Source organism: Sceloporus undulatus, chromosome 2, assembly GCF_019175285.1.
Source record: "Sceloporus undulatus isolate JIND9_A2432 ecotype Alabama chromosome 2, SceUnd_v1.1, whole genome shotgun sequence".
Classification (NCBI taxonomy): Eukaryota; Metazoa; Chordata; class Lepidosauria; order Squamata; family Phrynosomatidae; genus Sceloporus; species Sceloporus undulatus.
The window spans coordinates 322,287,189-322,304,087 of record NC_056523.1 but is presented as its reverse complement, the minus strand read 5'-3'; the positions used below and the strand labels follow the sequence as shown (position 1 = coordinate 322,304,087).

Below are 16,899 nucleotides of genomic sequence, written 5' to 3'. Positions count from 1 at the left end.
ATAGGATTGCATCTCTAGAATTCTCTAGCCCCTTTGGCCAGTGGAATTCCCATGGGGATTCTGGGAGCTGAAGTCCATAAAAGTACCTTTTATAAGCATTGGTGATGATCGCACAAGCTTCCCTCCTGGTGCTGTTATGGATTTTTAAACACCCAAAACAGCAACAATTCTTATCACATTACAATGCAATCACGTGATAACAGGTTATCCATGCATCTTATCGCAGTACTGCCCCGTTTACTCATTAGCTCTCTGAGATTAAGTAAGTAAAGTCAGACCCCGTTAAATCCCATTGTTCTTCCCCTGGTTGAAAAGTTTGCCAGGGCATGGCATGGGTTGTTGTGCAATCAGACCCCTTTAACTCCTGATGTTCCTGCCCCAGATGAAAGATTTGCCTCCTCAGCACTAACAAGTACAGTTGCCCCTCCTTTTTCTTGGGGATCTATTCTTGACCCCCTCACAAAAATGGAGTTTCACTTATATTCAAGCCTCATTGGCTTGAAAATAGGTGAGGGGCGCGCAGCCCATTCTTCCCCACTCCATTCGTCCCTCACACATAAGCGAGTCTGAAGACTGCGAGAACAGAGGGAGGACTGTATTGCTTTCATTGGAAAAGGGGTGTTGCAATTGAACACCTTTAAATTACCTTTCTCTCTGAATTACCCCTGAATAACCTATCGCATATACTTCAAGAATGGGTTAACTGTGGGACTGATAGCTATCCATGGGATTTTCCCCTTCATTAAAAGCAGCGGCAGAAGCACAGATTGACTACAGGATACCTACTGTCTAGGCATGATGTGGTGCGATAAGATCCATCAATTATGACAGATAAAAGGATTATCAAACTGCATTAATTCTGCAGTGTGGCAGCAGCCCAGGGTTCAGATCTGGGCTTAGTCATGGAAACCCACTGGACAAACTTGGGCAAGTAATATTCTCTCAACTTGAGAGGAAGCAAATACAAACCATCTCTAAACCAGTCTTACCAAGGAAACTCTGTAACAGGATAGGATCGCCATAAGTCAAAAACAACTTTGAGGCACATAACAACAAATCCATAGGAACTCTTCAAAATAAAATTTCAAAGCAAAATTTGGAGATTCTTCTTCTGGCAGAATGTAAAAAAGCCCAGAGCTTCAATAGATCTCCTGAAATTTCTCAGTATAATTTTGCATTTCCCTAGCCAGTGTGGTGTAGCTGACTAGGACTCTGGAAATCAGAGTTTGAATTCGTGCTTGGCCATGGAAACCCACTGGGTGACCTTGGGCAAGTCACATTCCTTCAGCCTCAGAGGAAGACAAAGGCAAACCCTCCATGAAAGCCTTTGACTTCCCATTGTTCAGAGAGGGTTTGTTTTTGTCTTCCTCTGAGGCTGAAGGAATGTGACTTGCCCAAGGTCACCCAGTGGGTTTCCATGGCCAAGCACGAATTCAAACTCTGATTTCCAGAGTCCTAGTCAGCTACACCACACTGGCTAGGGAAATGCAAAATTATACTGAGAAATCTCTGAAGATGCCAGCCACAGATGCTGGCGAAATGTCAGGAAGAAAATCTTCTAGAACATGGCCACATAGCCCTAAAAACCCACAAAAAACCTCTCTGAACAAATCTTGCCAAGAATACCCTGTGACAGGTTTGCCTTAAGTTCACCATAAGTCAGAAATGACTTGATGGCACACAACAACAACAACAACAACAACAACAACAACAACAACAAAGACATGCTTTCATGAGACAGACCTGCCGGCTTAACATCCAGTTGTAATTTTAAAAACTATAGGTAAAAAATCTGGAGTAGATTCTCATAGAAAACGAGGATGTACCTCCAATGTCACTGGTTTTAACCTGGACGGTATATGTTGTGTAGTCCATCATCTGTTCACCATCAATCATTGCTGGCATTTCCCACTCCAAGGTAAGCTTGTCGCCCCATTGTTTTGAAAACCAGTCATTGTATGTAAAGGTGGTCACCTCCTGAGTGGTCAGATTCTTCATGATGATCTAGGAAAAATCAAACCAATGGAAAGTATTTTAGCTTCAGTTTAAACACTGCTACTTTTGAGGCCTTAAAAGAGAACAAGGGTATATAAAGCAGGGAATGATGCAGTCAGTGAAGCCATCTGTCAGGGCTGCTTTGATTGTGCATTCCTGCATGGCAGGACATTGGACTGGATGGCCCTTGTGGTCTCTTCCAACTCTATAATTCTATCTAAGTAGAACCTCACATTTAGATAACACACACACACACACACACACACACACACACACACACACACACTCTGCCCTATTATTATTGTCGTTGTTCATTTGTATAGTGCCATACATTTGCATGGCACTTTACAGATACAATCAATTTAAGACATTAAATCTGATTCATACAATGTACAAATATAAGAAGTAAAATGCACAAATAAAGTCAACAACTGGAGGAAATATTAGTCTGAGACCAAACATAAATAACACATGGCATGTAAGGCAGCATGGAGCAGTAGTTTTAGTGTTGGCCTAGGACAATGGAAGACCAGACTTCAAATCTCTGCTCAGCCATGGATACCCATGGGTGACTCTGGGCTAATCACATGCTCTCTACTTCAGAGGAGGGCATTGTTACATCTCCTCTGAACAAATCCGGCTAAGAAAGCTCCATGATAGTTTTGTCTAGTGTTGCCATAAGTCAGAAAAGGTTTGAATGGGCATATCAGAGGAGTTTTGCAAGGTTGACAATCGTGCCTAATAATGATAACAGCAAGGTCAGAATGAGGTGCTCAGAAATGATCACATGGTTGGGTGCCTCATTTTGATCACCCATGCATATAGGAAGAGTTAGACATTTTGTATGGTTATCTGTCTGTCTGTCTGTCTGTCTGTCTGTCTGTCCGTGTGTGTATGTATGTATGTATGTATATGTATATATATATATATGACAATTGTCAATAAACATATAAACCTTTGTAATTTCACAGCTAGTGAAGAAGGGTTCGCACCTGAAATGTGTCAGCTGAACAAATCATATAACAACATGGCTTAACACACTTCTTTTCTCACAAGAACACTGGAGTATACCTCTTATATTGCACCATGCAGACAGGACCTAGGTCTCAGGTTTTGGCCCAGAACTCTCAGGGCCTGGGATGATCCTGAACTGACAACCCTAACTACAAATGAAGATATTTGTATAAGTACAAGCCCTAACTGATACAATTTTATCTTTTCAATAGATTCCCTGATTAATTGTTATGAAAAGGGGGGAGTATTTGGGAAAAGAATTACTCTTCTATTGTCTTTTCACTGGCGCAGGAAAATTAGAATATCATGTATGCATCTATCCAGCAACAAATGGTTAATTACAAGGCTGACGGCTTAATTTGCTTCTTGTCTTGCCTACTTAGCACTGACAGTGCACCATCTGTTTTGACATTCCAGCTCTACCCCCACAAGTACTTCCGTATGTTCTTTCTCAAATACACCTCCGACAAAAAACTGAGGTGAGCTCATATCAGTGTTCGCACTGCATGGATGTCTCACTGGAAACCTACTGCAATAAATGTTGGAGTACATTATTACCGCTCAGTGATGGAGCCTAGGGGCTCTGATGTCAGTAGGGCAGACAGTCTTCTCCAGCTTTTAGGGCAGATTTTAAAGGAGTTATCCAAGGTACTGAACTAAAATAGGTTTGGCTAGTTCCTTAAAAGTTTGGATTAAATGCCAGAATTGAGTTATTTCCCCACTGATGTTAGAGCTACCAGCATCCACTGTCCTTTGGCACTCAAGGGAATACCATAGCATGCCCCATGGCTTTGTTTGGGAAATCAAGATACAACACCAACTAAATGCAACTGTTGCACAAGAGTGAAATTCTGCAGTTCATATAATAGGGTTGTAATTATTGGCTAGTTTCATTGTTGAAGGACACAATGAGTAATTTTAGCAATTTTCTTCCCACAGTGAGAAAGCCTTCAAAGCTTTTTCAAAGAATATTCACCATTCAGGACAAATTCTGTGTAAAATTCAGATGGTTTTTCTGCACTGGAAACAGTTTTAAAGTGCAGAAAATGCTGGAAGTTGGAGGCTATTCTGAACAAAATGTGCATGTGATTTGTGTGTGTGCACGCGCATGTGTATTTTCTGTGCAGGAGAAAGCATTTTGCTGCAGAAGATATCTACAAATAACTTTTTGTGTGTGCAGAAAATGCTTCCTACACAGAAAATTCTGTTTTCTCTGCCAATTTTTTTTTTTAAAAAAACAAACCTTGCAAATTTTGTGCAGAATAAGTCCCATACTGTGGAGAGTCTAGTCATCAGAGTTTCCCAACACCTCTGAAATATATTTCGGACCAATTTTCAAATATGTTTGTGAATTCAGAAAAATCACCTATAGCACACGAGCTGCAGCCTTTCTCTGAGAAGGTAGCTCTGGCTATAGTAACATATATCTTAATTACATCCCATCTGGATTACTTAACACACTGTACATGGGGCTGCCTTTTGGGAACTGTTGGAAAACTTCAGTGGATCCAAAATGTTACATCCAGAATGCTGACTGGGACTGCTTAGAGAAAGCATATAACTCTTGTTAAAACAGCTTCAAAGTGCTGGTCATGATCTATAAAGTCCTATACAGTTTAGGTCCAGGCTATTTGAAATATTCTATCATGACATACGAACCTGGCAGAGTCTTAAGAACCACAGTGAAAGACTTTCTCCTGGTCACGGCACCATCACAGGCTAGTTTGGTGATGACATGAAAAAGAGAGAGAGCCTTCTCAGTGGCTGCTTCCACCCTTTGGAATTCCCTTCCACAGGAGGCTAGGCTGGCTCCCTCTCTGCTCTCCTTTCACTGGTAGGCAAAGACCTTTTTGATCAAGCAGGCTTTTAATGTGTAATTACATGCAGGAAAACCTCTTATTGGAGGGATATGCTTTCTTTTTTGTATGTGTTTTTACACTGTTCATAGCCTATTGTTTTACACATTTTATTTTGTCATTCCTATTTTGTAAAGAATCCTTTAAATATAAAATGTATGCATCTGGCAGTCTTGAGGAGGGTCTTGGAGATCTCTAGTTGCTGGATATTATATCCACCCACCCCTTGAACTCAGCTCAACTGAAGTACAGAAGTCCTGTTTGAATAATGTGTAGCCAAAGAGATATTTAGTGCCAACTTTATATTTTGACCAGGCTTGGAAGGTGACTTTTAGAAGTAATCCACTTTATTGCTGAACTGTTTAGAAAGTACTTCATTCATGCTACTCACTACTGTTGGTGTCAAGTTGATTTTGACTTATGGCAACCCTATGTTCGAGAACCCGCCAAAAGCCTTGGCTACAAACTGCCCTGCTGTGATCTTACAAACCCACGGCTGTGGCTTCCTTAATTGAATAATGCCTCTACACATCTACACATCTCATCTTCAGGTACTATGTCTAGTTCCATTTTAGATTGTTCCATTCTCATTGGGTTTTCAAAGCAAAAGTCTTTAGGAGATGTTTACCACTGCCTTCTTCTGCACAGCGCTAGCTCCTTCAGAGTTAGCTGTGGAGCCACTGCCATTGTCTCTCAGAAATCCTCTACCAGTGTCACCCTCCACTACTGCTGCTGCCCAGTAGTTGTTTGGCACATTTAGTCTGGCTCCCCCCCCCCCCCACTTGGGGGCAAGAACATCACTAGGGGAGTGCGGGGATGCTGACCACACTGGTAACACCTCAGAATGGGTGAACACCCATTGGAGCAGTTGCTCAATGTTCGTCCCAAGATCCCCTCACCCGCCCCACCAGCCAGGGCACCTCTGCCATCCATCAGCGGTGGCTGATGTGTGATCTTTGGGGTCTGAAAGGACTGCTGGTGGGTTTGGGAAAGGAGGTTACTGGTAGTGGCAGCAGCATTGACTCTCTTCTGCAAAAGGAAAGGTGTCCACGGCTATCCCTGCTGCCATTGCCTCCCTTTCTCATTTGGTCACAGCAGAGGGAGCTTGGTTGGTGGAAGGGGTGGCTGGGGCCTGGGGTGTGACAGCATGAGTTACCATATTGGGGTGACATCAATCCTAGTGATGCCACTGCTTGGGAGACCCTACCACCAGCAACGCTACCATCCGTATTGCTTCTTGCCTCATCGGAGCACACAATCCCATAACCACAGAGAGCAGGTGCCAAGGTGGAACTCACTACTGTGCCTACAAAGTTACTTGTTGTATTACTCAATATCTCCTGGCCCATTATTTTGTGTTACTTCAAAAATGACAAATCACAGTGATCAGGGAATCATTTTCTGGTTTTAAAAAGCCCTTAAAATAACCTTTAAAGTAACCAATTTTGTAATTGTGATAATGAAATAAGTGCAACATTGGTACTTAACACTTGTTATGGTACTTTTGAAAGGCACGTTAGTTATCTCTTGTTACAAAAGAAATGTGACATTACTGATTAATGTAAGAAAATCATTGGTCTGGGCTTGGGGTCCATCGAGATGCTTTCAATGTGGGATTCTTTTTCAGTGACCCTCCCCTAACCACTGCTCAGTCATTTCTTTGTTCATTTGCTTAAATATTTATATCTGGCCCCTTATTGTGAAGTCTCAGGACAGTATATGTGCATAACATTATAAACAGTTTAAAATAATTCATTTGTACATTGGAAGAGAAAATTAGCCTCCCAAGACTTTAATTAAAAAGACATGTTTTGACTTGGTAGCTTGAAAAAACCAATGTCAGCATCCATCACACCTACAAGGGGAGGGCATTCCACAAATTGATGTCATAGCAAATTATATTCTCTCCTATGTTCTTCCCCATTGAATACTAGTGATAAAAAGAGTCACCCTTTGATCTCAGGATGTAGTCACACTGCAGAATTAAAGTAGTTTGACATCACATTAACTGCCATGGCTCTATCCTACAGAAACCCTGAGATGGTTTCCCAGGTCTCTCTGACAGAACAGACTGTATACCTCACCAAACTACAAATCCCAGGATTCTGTAGGATAGAGTCAAGGCAATTAAAGTGGTGTCCAACTGTTTTAATTCTGAAATATGGATATACTGTTAGTCCTCAAGGAGGTATATACAAGGATGGCCTTCTCTCTCTTGGACTGGAGTTAGCCATCTCTTCATTGTATGCATAACTTGGAGAGGACATGTGAACAGGCAATGGCCAGAGTGTGGAGATAATTTGTTAAAATAATTTGTTACTCATAATTCATTCCATTGAACAAGGCCCTCTTCTCAGCTGTTTAGGTGTTTAAGAACTGCTGTCATGTCTCTCTCACCCCTCTTCTTTCTTCTCTTCTCCAGGCTAGATAGATCCACCACCCAGTTCCTTCAACCTTTCCTGCTTCTCACATGGCTCACCATTTCATACCCTCCAACATCTCCTAGAAGAAAACCATGTTATGTATGACCAAGCAACATCAGAGTGTGGTCAAGAGGGCCAAGGTTATTAATGAGGAAAAACACACAAGCTAGGACAGAGTGCAGCAGTTTGCTTTTGCGTGAGCCTATTGGGAAGGGCAGGATCCCACCCCTTCCTCTCCGCTCTCCCTGATGAATTAATTGAGTACAAATTAATTTTCACTTTAAACCCAATCTGCAGAATTGAAGTAAGCTGAGGACAGAGGAAAGTGGGAGGAGAAATTTTAAATTTTTAGACATTTTAAAAGCAGTTGACAACAGAGGATTCATCAGAACTGTTCCTGCCAAGCTGGGATAGTTGGAGGGTATGCCAGTTTTGTTTCCCTCTCCTGAACTCCTTCTAGTTTCTTCTCATACTTCTTGAAGGTTGGTGCCCAAATCCTGTACTTGAGGCATCGCCTCACCAGGAGTTCCACCTTCTCTCTTGGCCAAATGTAGTCCCACTGGTGTGGAGAAGTCTTTGCACAACTTGCCCTCTCTCATATACTGTATGTGGGAAAGATCCACCCTCCCCCATCAGCTCATATCTGTTACCACCAACTATGAAAGCAGTTGTTGCACCACAGAATTTGGAAAAGTTACATGCATTGCCATGCTAGCTGGAGGATTTAGAGACATGTGGAAGACACAGAGATGTCTGCATTCTTTGTGCCTGTGTTGTATGGTACACAGATTTTACCATTGATAGAAGACATTTCAGCAGTTCTAAAGCAGCAGGTGTTTTGTTTTCTTTTTGTTTTTCCTTTATATTGCTACTATACTCAGAAATATGCAATCACTCCTTGAACATAAAATGAAAATTTTAAAAGTGCCAATATATAAAGCAGATTTTTAAAAAAAACAAACTTGTGCATAAATAGCCCAGCTGAAAATAACTTATATTATTATTATTACTGTGTGATATAATAGCTTTTAAAAAAAGAAAAGAAAAGTGAAGTCACAAAGAGAACGTCAATATTTGGCACACTGTATTGGAGAAAAATGGAGAGATACATTTTGCAACTGCAAAAACAAAATGGTATAAAAATATAACAGGGACTTAACTTGCAATTGGCTTTTTCAGAAATGGTATGCATTCAAGGCAGCCTTGGCCTTCCACCACCCCATGATCTGTAACATTATTTCAAAAAGCTTAGGGTAGCTACTATTTTATCCCCCCTAAGGATCTCTGAGCTCCTATCACAAAAGCAGATTTGTAATTCATTGCAGGTGCAGTGGCATCATGCCAGAGTTCCCTCCCAATAAACTCTAACAGCGGAGAGTCCATTTGGGTAAAATTATAGGTTGTGCTTGGCTTTGCTCACAGATCTTTTAGGTCTCTGCTGGTCCTGCCATGATAAGACATGGGTAACTGGAGGAAACATTATCAAAATATGTGACCTTGCCAAGAAGAAAGCAGACTTGCCTTATTACTCTTTCTTGGGATGTAAAAAAAGAATAACTGAGTAATGGAAAGCTCCCCGTAGGAGGAAGAAAACACTTGAAATGAAGGACACACCATTGTTGAGAAGGTACTTAATCTGTCCTCGGGAAAGGGATGTACCTCAGTGGCAGAACATTTGTTTGCATGCAGACAGTCCCAGACTCAATGATTGCTCTCAGGTAGGCCTGGGAAAAACTTCACTGAGAATGTAAAGAGGTGCTGGCAGTCAGTGTAGGGAGCCTCAGGCCCTGGGGCTGAGTCCAACCCTCCTGGGGTCCCATTGAGTTTCCCTGGATAGCCATTTCCCTTTCTCCATGAATGTTGGCATAATTTTGTGGGTTCTCAGCTTTCTTATGAGGAATTTCCCACATCATAAAAGATTGAAAAACCTGCAGTAAGACTTAGGTACTGAGAACAGCATACTTCATCTAAGATATGTTGTCATTTTCGGTCTCACACTTTTTGCCATTGGCACTGCCACCACTGGAATGTGGCCACTGAGCCTTCAAAGTGACCAGGCCTTGCAGATGCGGGATTGCAGTTCCCACATCTGTCCTTGGGGAAGGGATGTGCCTCATTGGCATTCTTCAGTGGCATTCTTCACCATTATCAGCCTAGGACTGATAGGACATGGAGGCCAACAATGTCTGGAGAGCCAATGATTCCACATCCCTGGTGCAGATGATGCTGAGTTAAATGGATGAGAAACCTGACTCAGTATAAGGGATTGCTTTCTATACTTTATGAGAAGATGGAGAGGGAGAAGCACTGCTTTGAAGCTGTCTTTTTTTAAAACCAGAGCTAAGATGTCTTATGACTAGGCTAGAGTCTATATATTTCGTTCTTTCAAGTCGCTATTGACTTATGGTGACCCTATCATGGGCTTTTTTTGTTAAGATTTAGTAGGAGAGAGTCTGACTTGCCATGGGTTGCCATGGCTGGATCCAAACCATGGTCTTCCATAGATCTAGTGCAACATTCTCACCACTACACCACACTTATGCTGGGATAGAGCATCTGCAGCCTTAAAAGAGGCACAGATAAAGATGAAAGTGTGAATCTTTTCAACACTATGTTCCCAAACCCACATTTTCTGCAGAGACACAAATGTCACCAAGAAAAGTCAGTAAATCTTTTCCTAAATTTCATTCTCATTTAATTTTACCTCGTGTGTGTGTGTGTGCGTGCATAATTTTACATTTTTTCTCTTCCCTCTGATCAAGTCAATGAAAGATGCACCAGTTTCAAAGATGCATTCATAGTTCAGAACTTATTAGGTGCAAATGAAGCTGCTTTTGCTATTCACCTGTGCATTTTCTGCACAGAAAACAAGTTCCTGCAGATAATATTTTCTGCACAGAAAATACAATTTTCTGTGCAGGAAACGTGTTTTCTTTGAGAAAGCCACTTTTCAACAATTGATATGGATTTTTTAAAAATACTCTTTCCATGCCTACACCAGGGAGAGGTCATTTGTAGAAAATAGTGACATCTCGGTGTGGGACGCCACTGTTTGTAGACAGAAGTACCTGTACAGCTAAGCATCTCCCTTCTTGACTGCAAGTTCCCCATTTAAAGGATCTCTTTGCCTCCACATTTTCTTTTAAAGAAAACAAGCCTAGAAACCCTGTATATCCTTTTTAATATGTGATTTTACTCCAAATGCTCCTGTCTCATGAAGGCTAACTTATGTCGCCTGAGGTTGCAAGAAGGTGTCGCAGTATGCTATTTGCAGCCACAAATTGGGGAACCATATTGTAAAGTGGAGGTGGGCAACTTTCAGGGTTTGGGGGGGGTGGCATACATACACCAGTTTTAAAAATGTTCTCTTTTAAAAAAACAACATTCTTCTAAAAACATCCCTCCTTAGGAATGTGGGAGGCAATTTAACTGTTTTGTGGGCTCCTAGACAATTTTAGTTCTCAGGAGAGGCTATTTTCTAACAATGAGTACATCTACATTGTAGAAATAATGCAGTTTGACACAACTTTAACTGTCATGGTTCCATCCTACAGGAAACTACCATTTTGTGTGGCACCAGGAGTCTTTAACAGAGAAGACTAACTGTCTTGTAAACCTACAAATCTCAGGATTCCATTGGCTGCAACTACAGCACTTAAAGCCGTGTCAAACTGCATTATTTCTACAGTGTAGATGCATTCTGGGAAGGGCAGGGGAGCAAAATTGTTATTACTATCATCATAATTTTAATCATCATTAGCTGAGATCCTGCAACACCAACAGAATGCATAATTAATATCATTTCCTTCTTCTAAGCACGCAAACCTTCCCTCACAGCCAGCAACTGCATTAAGCAACAGATGCATATTCTGTTGGTGATCTGGGCACAGCAGGATGACATTTCTAGCCCCTTCTACCAGTGAGTGAAGTTGTGATGAGGAATTGCAGTAAGAGAAGTCCTGCTTCTGCTAGATGCAGCCTTGCTTGCTGGCAGAAGCAGGTTGGAAATTTCATCCTGATGTGCCCAAATTGCCAGTAGAAGGGACCTCTGTAGCTCAGAACAGTTTCCTGGAGTTTAAGGCAGGATTTAGGGGTTTGTGATTGTGGCAATGGGGCCACTATTGCAAAGAAATAGTATAATTGAATACAGAGCAGTTACTAATGCATAACTCTAGGTTACAAACCTGTAACTGCAATACAGGAACATAACATCACAACAGCATCCTCAAGGAGCTACACCTTTCCTGCTCCTGCTATAAGCATATATTCTTGCAAGGAGATGTCCCAAACTGTTGTTTCAGTGAGTAGGCTAGATAGGCCTACTTAGAATATTAAGAAAAGCCCTGCTAAGTCAGACCAAGAGTCAATTTGATATGATACCCTGTTTCTAATGGTGTCTAGCTTGACAACTTCAAGGAAGCCCACAGGCAGAGTATGACAGCTGTAGCACTGTCCATCTATCCATCTGTTTTTCCTGCATCAACATTCAGGGATTTATAAAGGAAAAAAACTGTGCAGAAGTACATGATGCACAGTAACATATCATAGTATTTTGCTATATGACCAACATGGCTACCCCTGAATATGTTTTCAGCAGTACATGATGATATTCTACATGTATAGGTCATGCCACTAGAACAAGGATGGACAAGGTACAGGCTGTGGTCCACATATGGCCCTTGTGGGCCTCCAAATGTGGTCCTTGAAGCCACCTGTAGTCCTTCAAATCCTTCATAAAACCTGAATGTTTGTATGTATGTATGTATGTATTTATTGGGCCTCCCATGAGAAGACTGAAAGACTTACCATGCAAGCTATTTGCTGTATGGGGCAGGGAGTAGGGTGTGGCAATCCTCCTCCATGGAGGATTGTCAACTTCTCCTTCCCAGACTGCAGTGTGGCTGCTACATTGGCTGGGAATAAGTGGGAAGCATCAGCCAATGATATTGAACCTGGGATGATATGCCCAAGTGGAATGGATGTTTTCACTCTGGTTTGGTAAGGGGTAATTTATTTCACAGCCCCCATGCTGGCTCAGCAGTCCTACTCGGATCATCATCCCACCTGCCCACCCTTTTCTTTCCTGGGGGATATTGTGGTTTTGGCATTGTATGTTTGGTTTCCTAGGGTGTCATGCCCTGCTTGTCCTCTGAGTCTGAGAGCTTTCATGAAGAGGCTGAGAGCCCAGGGGTTAGGCCAGGGATGCATCAATACCAGCAGCCCCAGGAGGTGAACCTGCAGCCAGCACAGGGACAGAGTTCCCAGCAGCCAGAGGAGTCTGCCTCAGATGAAGAGCTAGATTTACCAGTGCCTGCCCCAATGGAGAGACACCAGTAAAAGGATAGACGCCAGCATTCTCAGTGTTTAAGTAAGAAGCAGGCTGCTAATAGGGAGAACTTGTGAGATCTGGACAGGTTATAAGTATCCCAGTACCTCCCTCAGTCTAGTATGGTTGACAGCCATCCACCATGGTGGTGCCTGTTGCCTTGAACTGTGCCTGGAAGCTGGCTATTCTTTCAGATTATCCCTTTGGACTGCTTGACTGGACTGACTGCTAACTTGTGAATGACCTGAACTGGATTAAACAAGCCTTGTTTTTGACCACTGCTTTTGCTACAGATGCTTTGGTGAGCCAAACTCTCATTCTCTCCCTGTTCCTGCTTGAGACGCTGAGGTTTCAAGCTGTGACTTTGGCTAGCTTCCCATAAAAGGGGGATCTTTGTGGTTATGCATTTATTCCTGGTGTTTTTGTCACAACTGTAGAGGGGTGCTGGATTCAGGACATCATTCACTATTGTCCAGTGGGCATTGGTAACATATGGGGAGTCCCGTTATGGGCCTCATGGTAAGTGGGTAGGAAATGGTGTCATCCAGGTAAAGGCGGATGCCTTTCCAGCACTCCCTGGTGACAAGGGATCACACAGGGCACTCGGGCACCTGGCCGGAGATGGGCTCATCGATCAATATACAGGTTGGTCGATACCTGGATCAGGAGCCAGGCATTTGACCAACCCTGTAAATACAGGTGTAATCAATAAAGTTGTGGCCATGTTTCATGTAGTTCTTGGTGCATAGCGACATTACCCTTGGACTAGCAATGGCTACCTACTCCCAACTGGCCCATAGCAAACAAACAAACCCCCAAATTGGCCAGAATCGATATCAGAGCTTGCAATATCACTCCCACTAGTGCAAGTGTGCCACAGTTGCTTTATTAAAGAATTAGATGAAAATCTGCAAACTTTCCACTGATATCCCAGTTTTTGTCATGTGCTTTCTTTTCGAACCTATGGTGACCCTAAGGTGAACTTGTCACAGGGTTTTCTTGGCAAGATTTGTTCAGAGGGAGTTTGCCATTGCTTTCTTCTGAGACTGAGAGAGTGTGAATTTACCAAAATTGCCCAGTGCATTTATTTGATGGAACAGGGATTCAAACTGTGGTCCCTAGAGTCCTAATTCAACACACAAGCCACTGTACCATGCTGTCTCTTTTTACAAACAGTAGAAGAATTAAAAACAACAAACAATTATGCTCTACCTCTTCCAGAAACCAGTCTGGACGACACCCTTCCCCATCAGTCCATATCCTCATCTTCCTAAGCGGTGCAATGTCTGGGATCTCCATTATAAAAGTATCTCTTTGACCAATCTCAAATCTGCAGGAATGAGAAATTTCCTCTGATTAGCTCTCTGTTGGCTTTGTAGGCTTACACACTGGCCCTCTAAAAAGAGGACAGAAGATGGCACAGATCTGCATAAACTGCCAATGTGCTAATGTAATGGTATAGATGCAAGCTGAAAAGCAATCACTATAATTTAAATAGAAATACCGACCTGTGGGCCACCAGCTGGCCATTGTTGCTTTGTGAATTTGCGCTTGTCACAAGCGAGATTCATGACCAGATGGCATCCTGCCCCAACTGCACTGTAGCCTGTCTTGGGACCTTCCTAAGACATACTTTGGCAAAGCAAAAGCATGTTTCTTCCTCTGACAGTTAAATCATTTCTGACACAGAAGTTGAGCCGTTGCTGGAGCCAAGTTTCACTCTTTTTAGACAAGAGTCACTTTCTGTTTACTCAGGTCAAGTCTGTGGCCTATAAAAGGGTTTTATTAAGCCAGCCTTCCCCAACCAGATGCCCTCCAAAGGTGCTGGTTGCAGCTCCCATCATCCCCAGATAACATTTGGAAGCTATGGTGGCCGGTGGCTGGTTGGATAGCAAGTTTACACTTGGTATTAAGCCAGTGGTTCCCAAACTGTGGGTTGGGACCCCTTTGGGGGTCGAATGACCCTTTCATGGGGGTCGCCTAAGACCATTGGAAAATACCTATTTAATTACAGTTATGAAGTAGCAATGAAAATAATTTCATGGGTTTGGGTCACCACAACAACATGAGGAACTGTATTAAAGGGTTGCGGCATTAGGAAGGTTGGGAACCACTGTGTTAAGCAAAACTGAAGAGAGCTGTCCAAGGTGCTATCTCATTCCACAAATAGGTTCACCCCATTAGATAGCTCTAATGTGGATCCTAGAAAGAAGCCAGCCTGCAAGTCAAATGGTGCTGCTGCTTCAGTGCTGCAAGCCCTGGTTCCACTACATCAGTGATTCTTAAACTATCTGTTTTGGGGGAGTGGCAATCCCACCCCCCACCCCCCAGATTGCCAGGAATCAGCGCCATATTTGTGCCCTTTGGCTACAGTTCTTTTTTCTTTTCTTGGAAATTCTTCAGGAACCAGCAACAGATGGTTGGGAACCAGCATTTGAACATGGACCACCACTCTGTATAGCATTGCACTACACTTCTTTCATCCGCACCCTATGTAGGTGGCAGGATCATCTATGGCAGAGTGTGAGGAAGGTCTCCAGTTCAATCCCTGACAACTCCAACATCAGATACCTTCTTGTGTACCTGTTCAGGCTGAACAGTTTATTATCACCCTGCTCCATCTTAGGTCACATTTAAAGGTTCTGTTCATAACTGTGTTTGATTCAGATCCACCTGCTTGCTTTACAGCACTGATTAAATTATACAGAGGATATTGCTCCTAAGGGATGGACTGGATAGCAAGAAAGGTCTTGGGATTTGTAATTTATAGGCAAGCAAGAGAACAAATCTGAAAAAGACTAACAAAAGAAAGCCATGGTGGGGAAGGAGGGGATGGTGCAGATAAATGGCTTGGCACATTGCCTTCTTTGGGGATATAGACTCATTTCTCAAGAGAGTTTCATTTGGCATCCATGTCCTCGTGTCCACTTATCAATATTTGTGTTCCCAGGAGCTATTGTGCAGCTAGGGGTAATGTAAATTAAATTGCCTTATTATCTGGGAGAGTTTTAAAAAGATGTTTCTTTCCCACGCATATATCACCTTGGATAATAATAAAGAAAGGGAAGAATTATAAGCTTCCTTAGTCAGAGGTCTGTGGCTGAATTCACTGCACTGATGAATCTAATACAGCATTATTCTGAAGTGTTATCCAGTCTCATGTGTATTTTGCAGTTCCATGAAAACAGAATTCTGGAGAAGCCATGAAATGTGATAATACCTCTTGAATTGCAGCTTGTTTAAAATTGTTTTGTAAAGGGGGGGGGGAGCCATACTTCTAATCTTGGTGAGTATGGTGGGTATGGTCTCATGAAATCTGTGAAGCCAAGAGACGGCTGAGTAGGATTTCCAGAGATCCTAAGGTAGAGCCTTGGGGATCCAGTTAAAAGCATTTCACATTATTTAGGAAACCTAAGTGCATCTGTGCAAATTCTGCTTAATATGAGTAATTTTAAAGATTAAAATATTCAATTTATTGTATATATTTAATTATTCCTAGTACACAATGGAGATGGGCATATCTGTCAATTTCAGTTCCATTCAACGTTCCAGTTTTCCAACTTTACATTAAATTCTGCCCAATTCTGTACCATTTTTAAAAAATCTGTATAGAAATTTACACATATATTTAACACTTCCTATACATTTACGTTCAACCTTTTCCTAATTTATGCATCTTTACAAGCATTTTCACCTTATACAAGGTGTCTTGAACTTATATTCCAGTACTATATGTATTTTTGTGCACACATTTGCCTAAGGCACACTTCTTTGTGCTTATCTTTGGAGTGGAGAACTGGATAACAACCATCTGAAAAACTGAACACTTGGTGCACAAACACATTTTGATTCACCTATTGATTCAGAAAGTATGAGTTTGGAAAGTTCATATGAAGGATGAGGCTGAAGAACTCTCTTCCTCATCCCTGACACAGACTGCCCCAACTGGTTTATAAATCCAGAAAAAGAAAATATAGTTTTTCTGGATTTCTTTTATTTGCTGTTAGCCGCCTGGATTCCCCGTGATTGGGTAGGATACAAATAAATCTATATTATATTATATATTATTATAAATAAAATGCCTTTTTGACATTTTAATAAGTGAGCAGCAATATAAAGCTACCCATCAAAGAACTGTGTAAGAATGGATGTAATTTTTTGCTCATATCCTTCTCAAAGGAAGCAAGTAATAAACGTTTTTTTAAAAAGACTGTTTGAAGCTTGGGACTTCTGTGCAAAGTTCACATGTGGGTTTGTTTGTTTTATTTTGTTTTGCAATCGTCCC

At 41.9% G+C, this 16,899-nt stretch overlaps 1 protein-coding gene across 2 annotated transcripts in view; it reads right to left on the bottom strand.

Annotated features, from left to right (window-relative positions):
* LOXHD1 (lipoxygenase homology PLAT domains 1) overlaps window positions 1-16,899 on the bottom strand; it is an 85,550-nt gene that overhangs the window by 30,915 nt on the left and 37,736 nt on the right. For both annotated transcript variants that reach the window (XM_042447859.1, XM_042447860.1), the window contains 2 exons: window positions 13,827-13,944; window positions 1,827-2,004 (listed from right to left, as the gene is read on the bottom strand). In XM_042447859.1, the coding sequence (XP_042303793.1) occupies window positions 1,827-2,004; window positions 13,827-13,944 (296 nt within the window). The remainder of the gene's footprint in view (window positions 1-1,826; window positions 2,005-13,826; window positions 13,945-16,899) is intronic.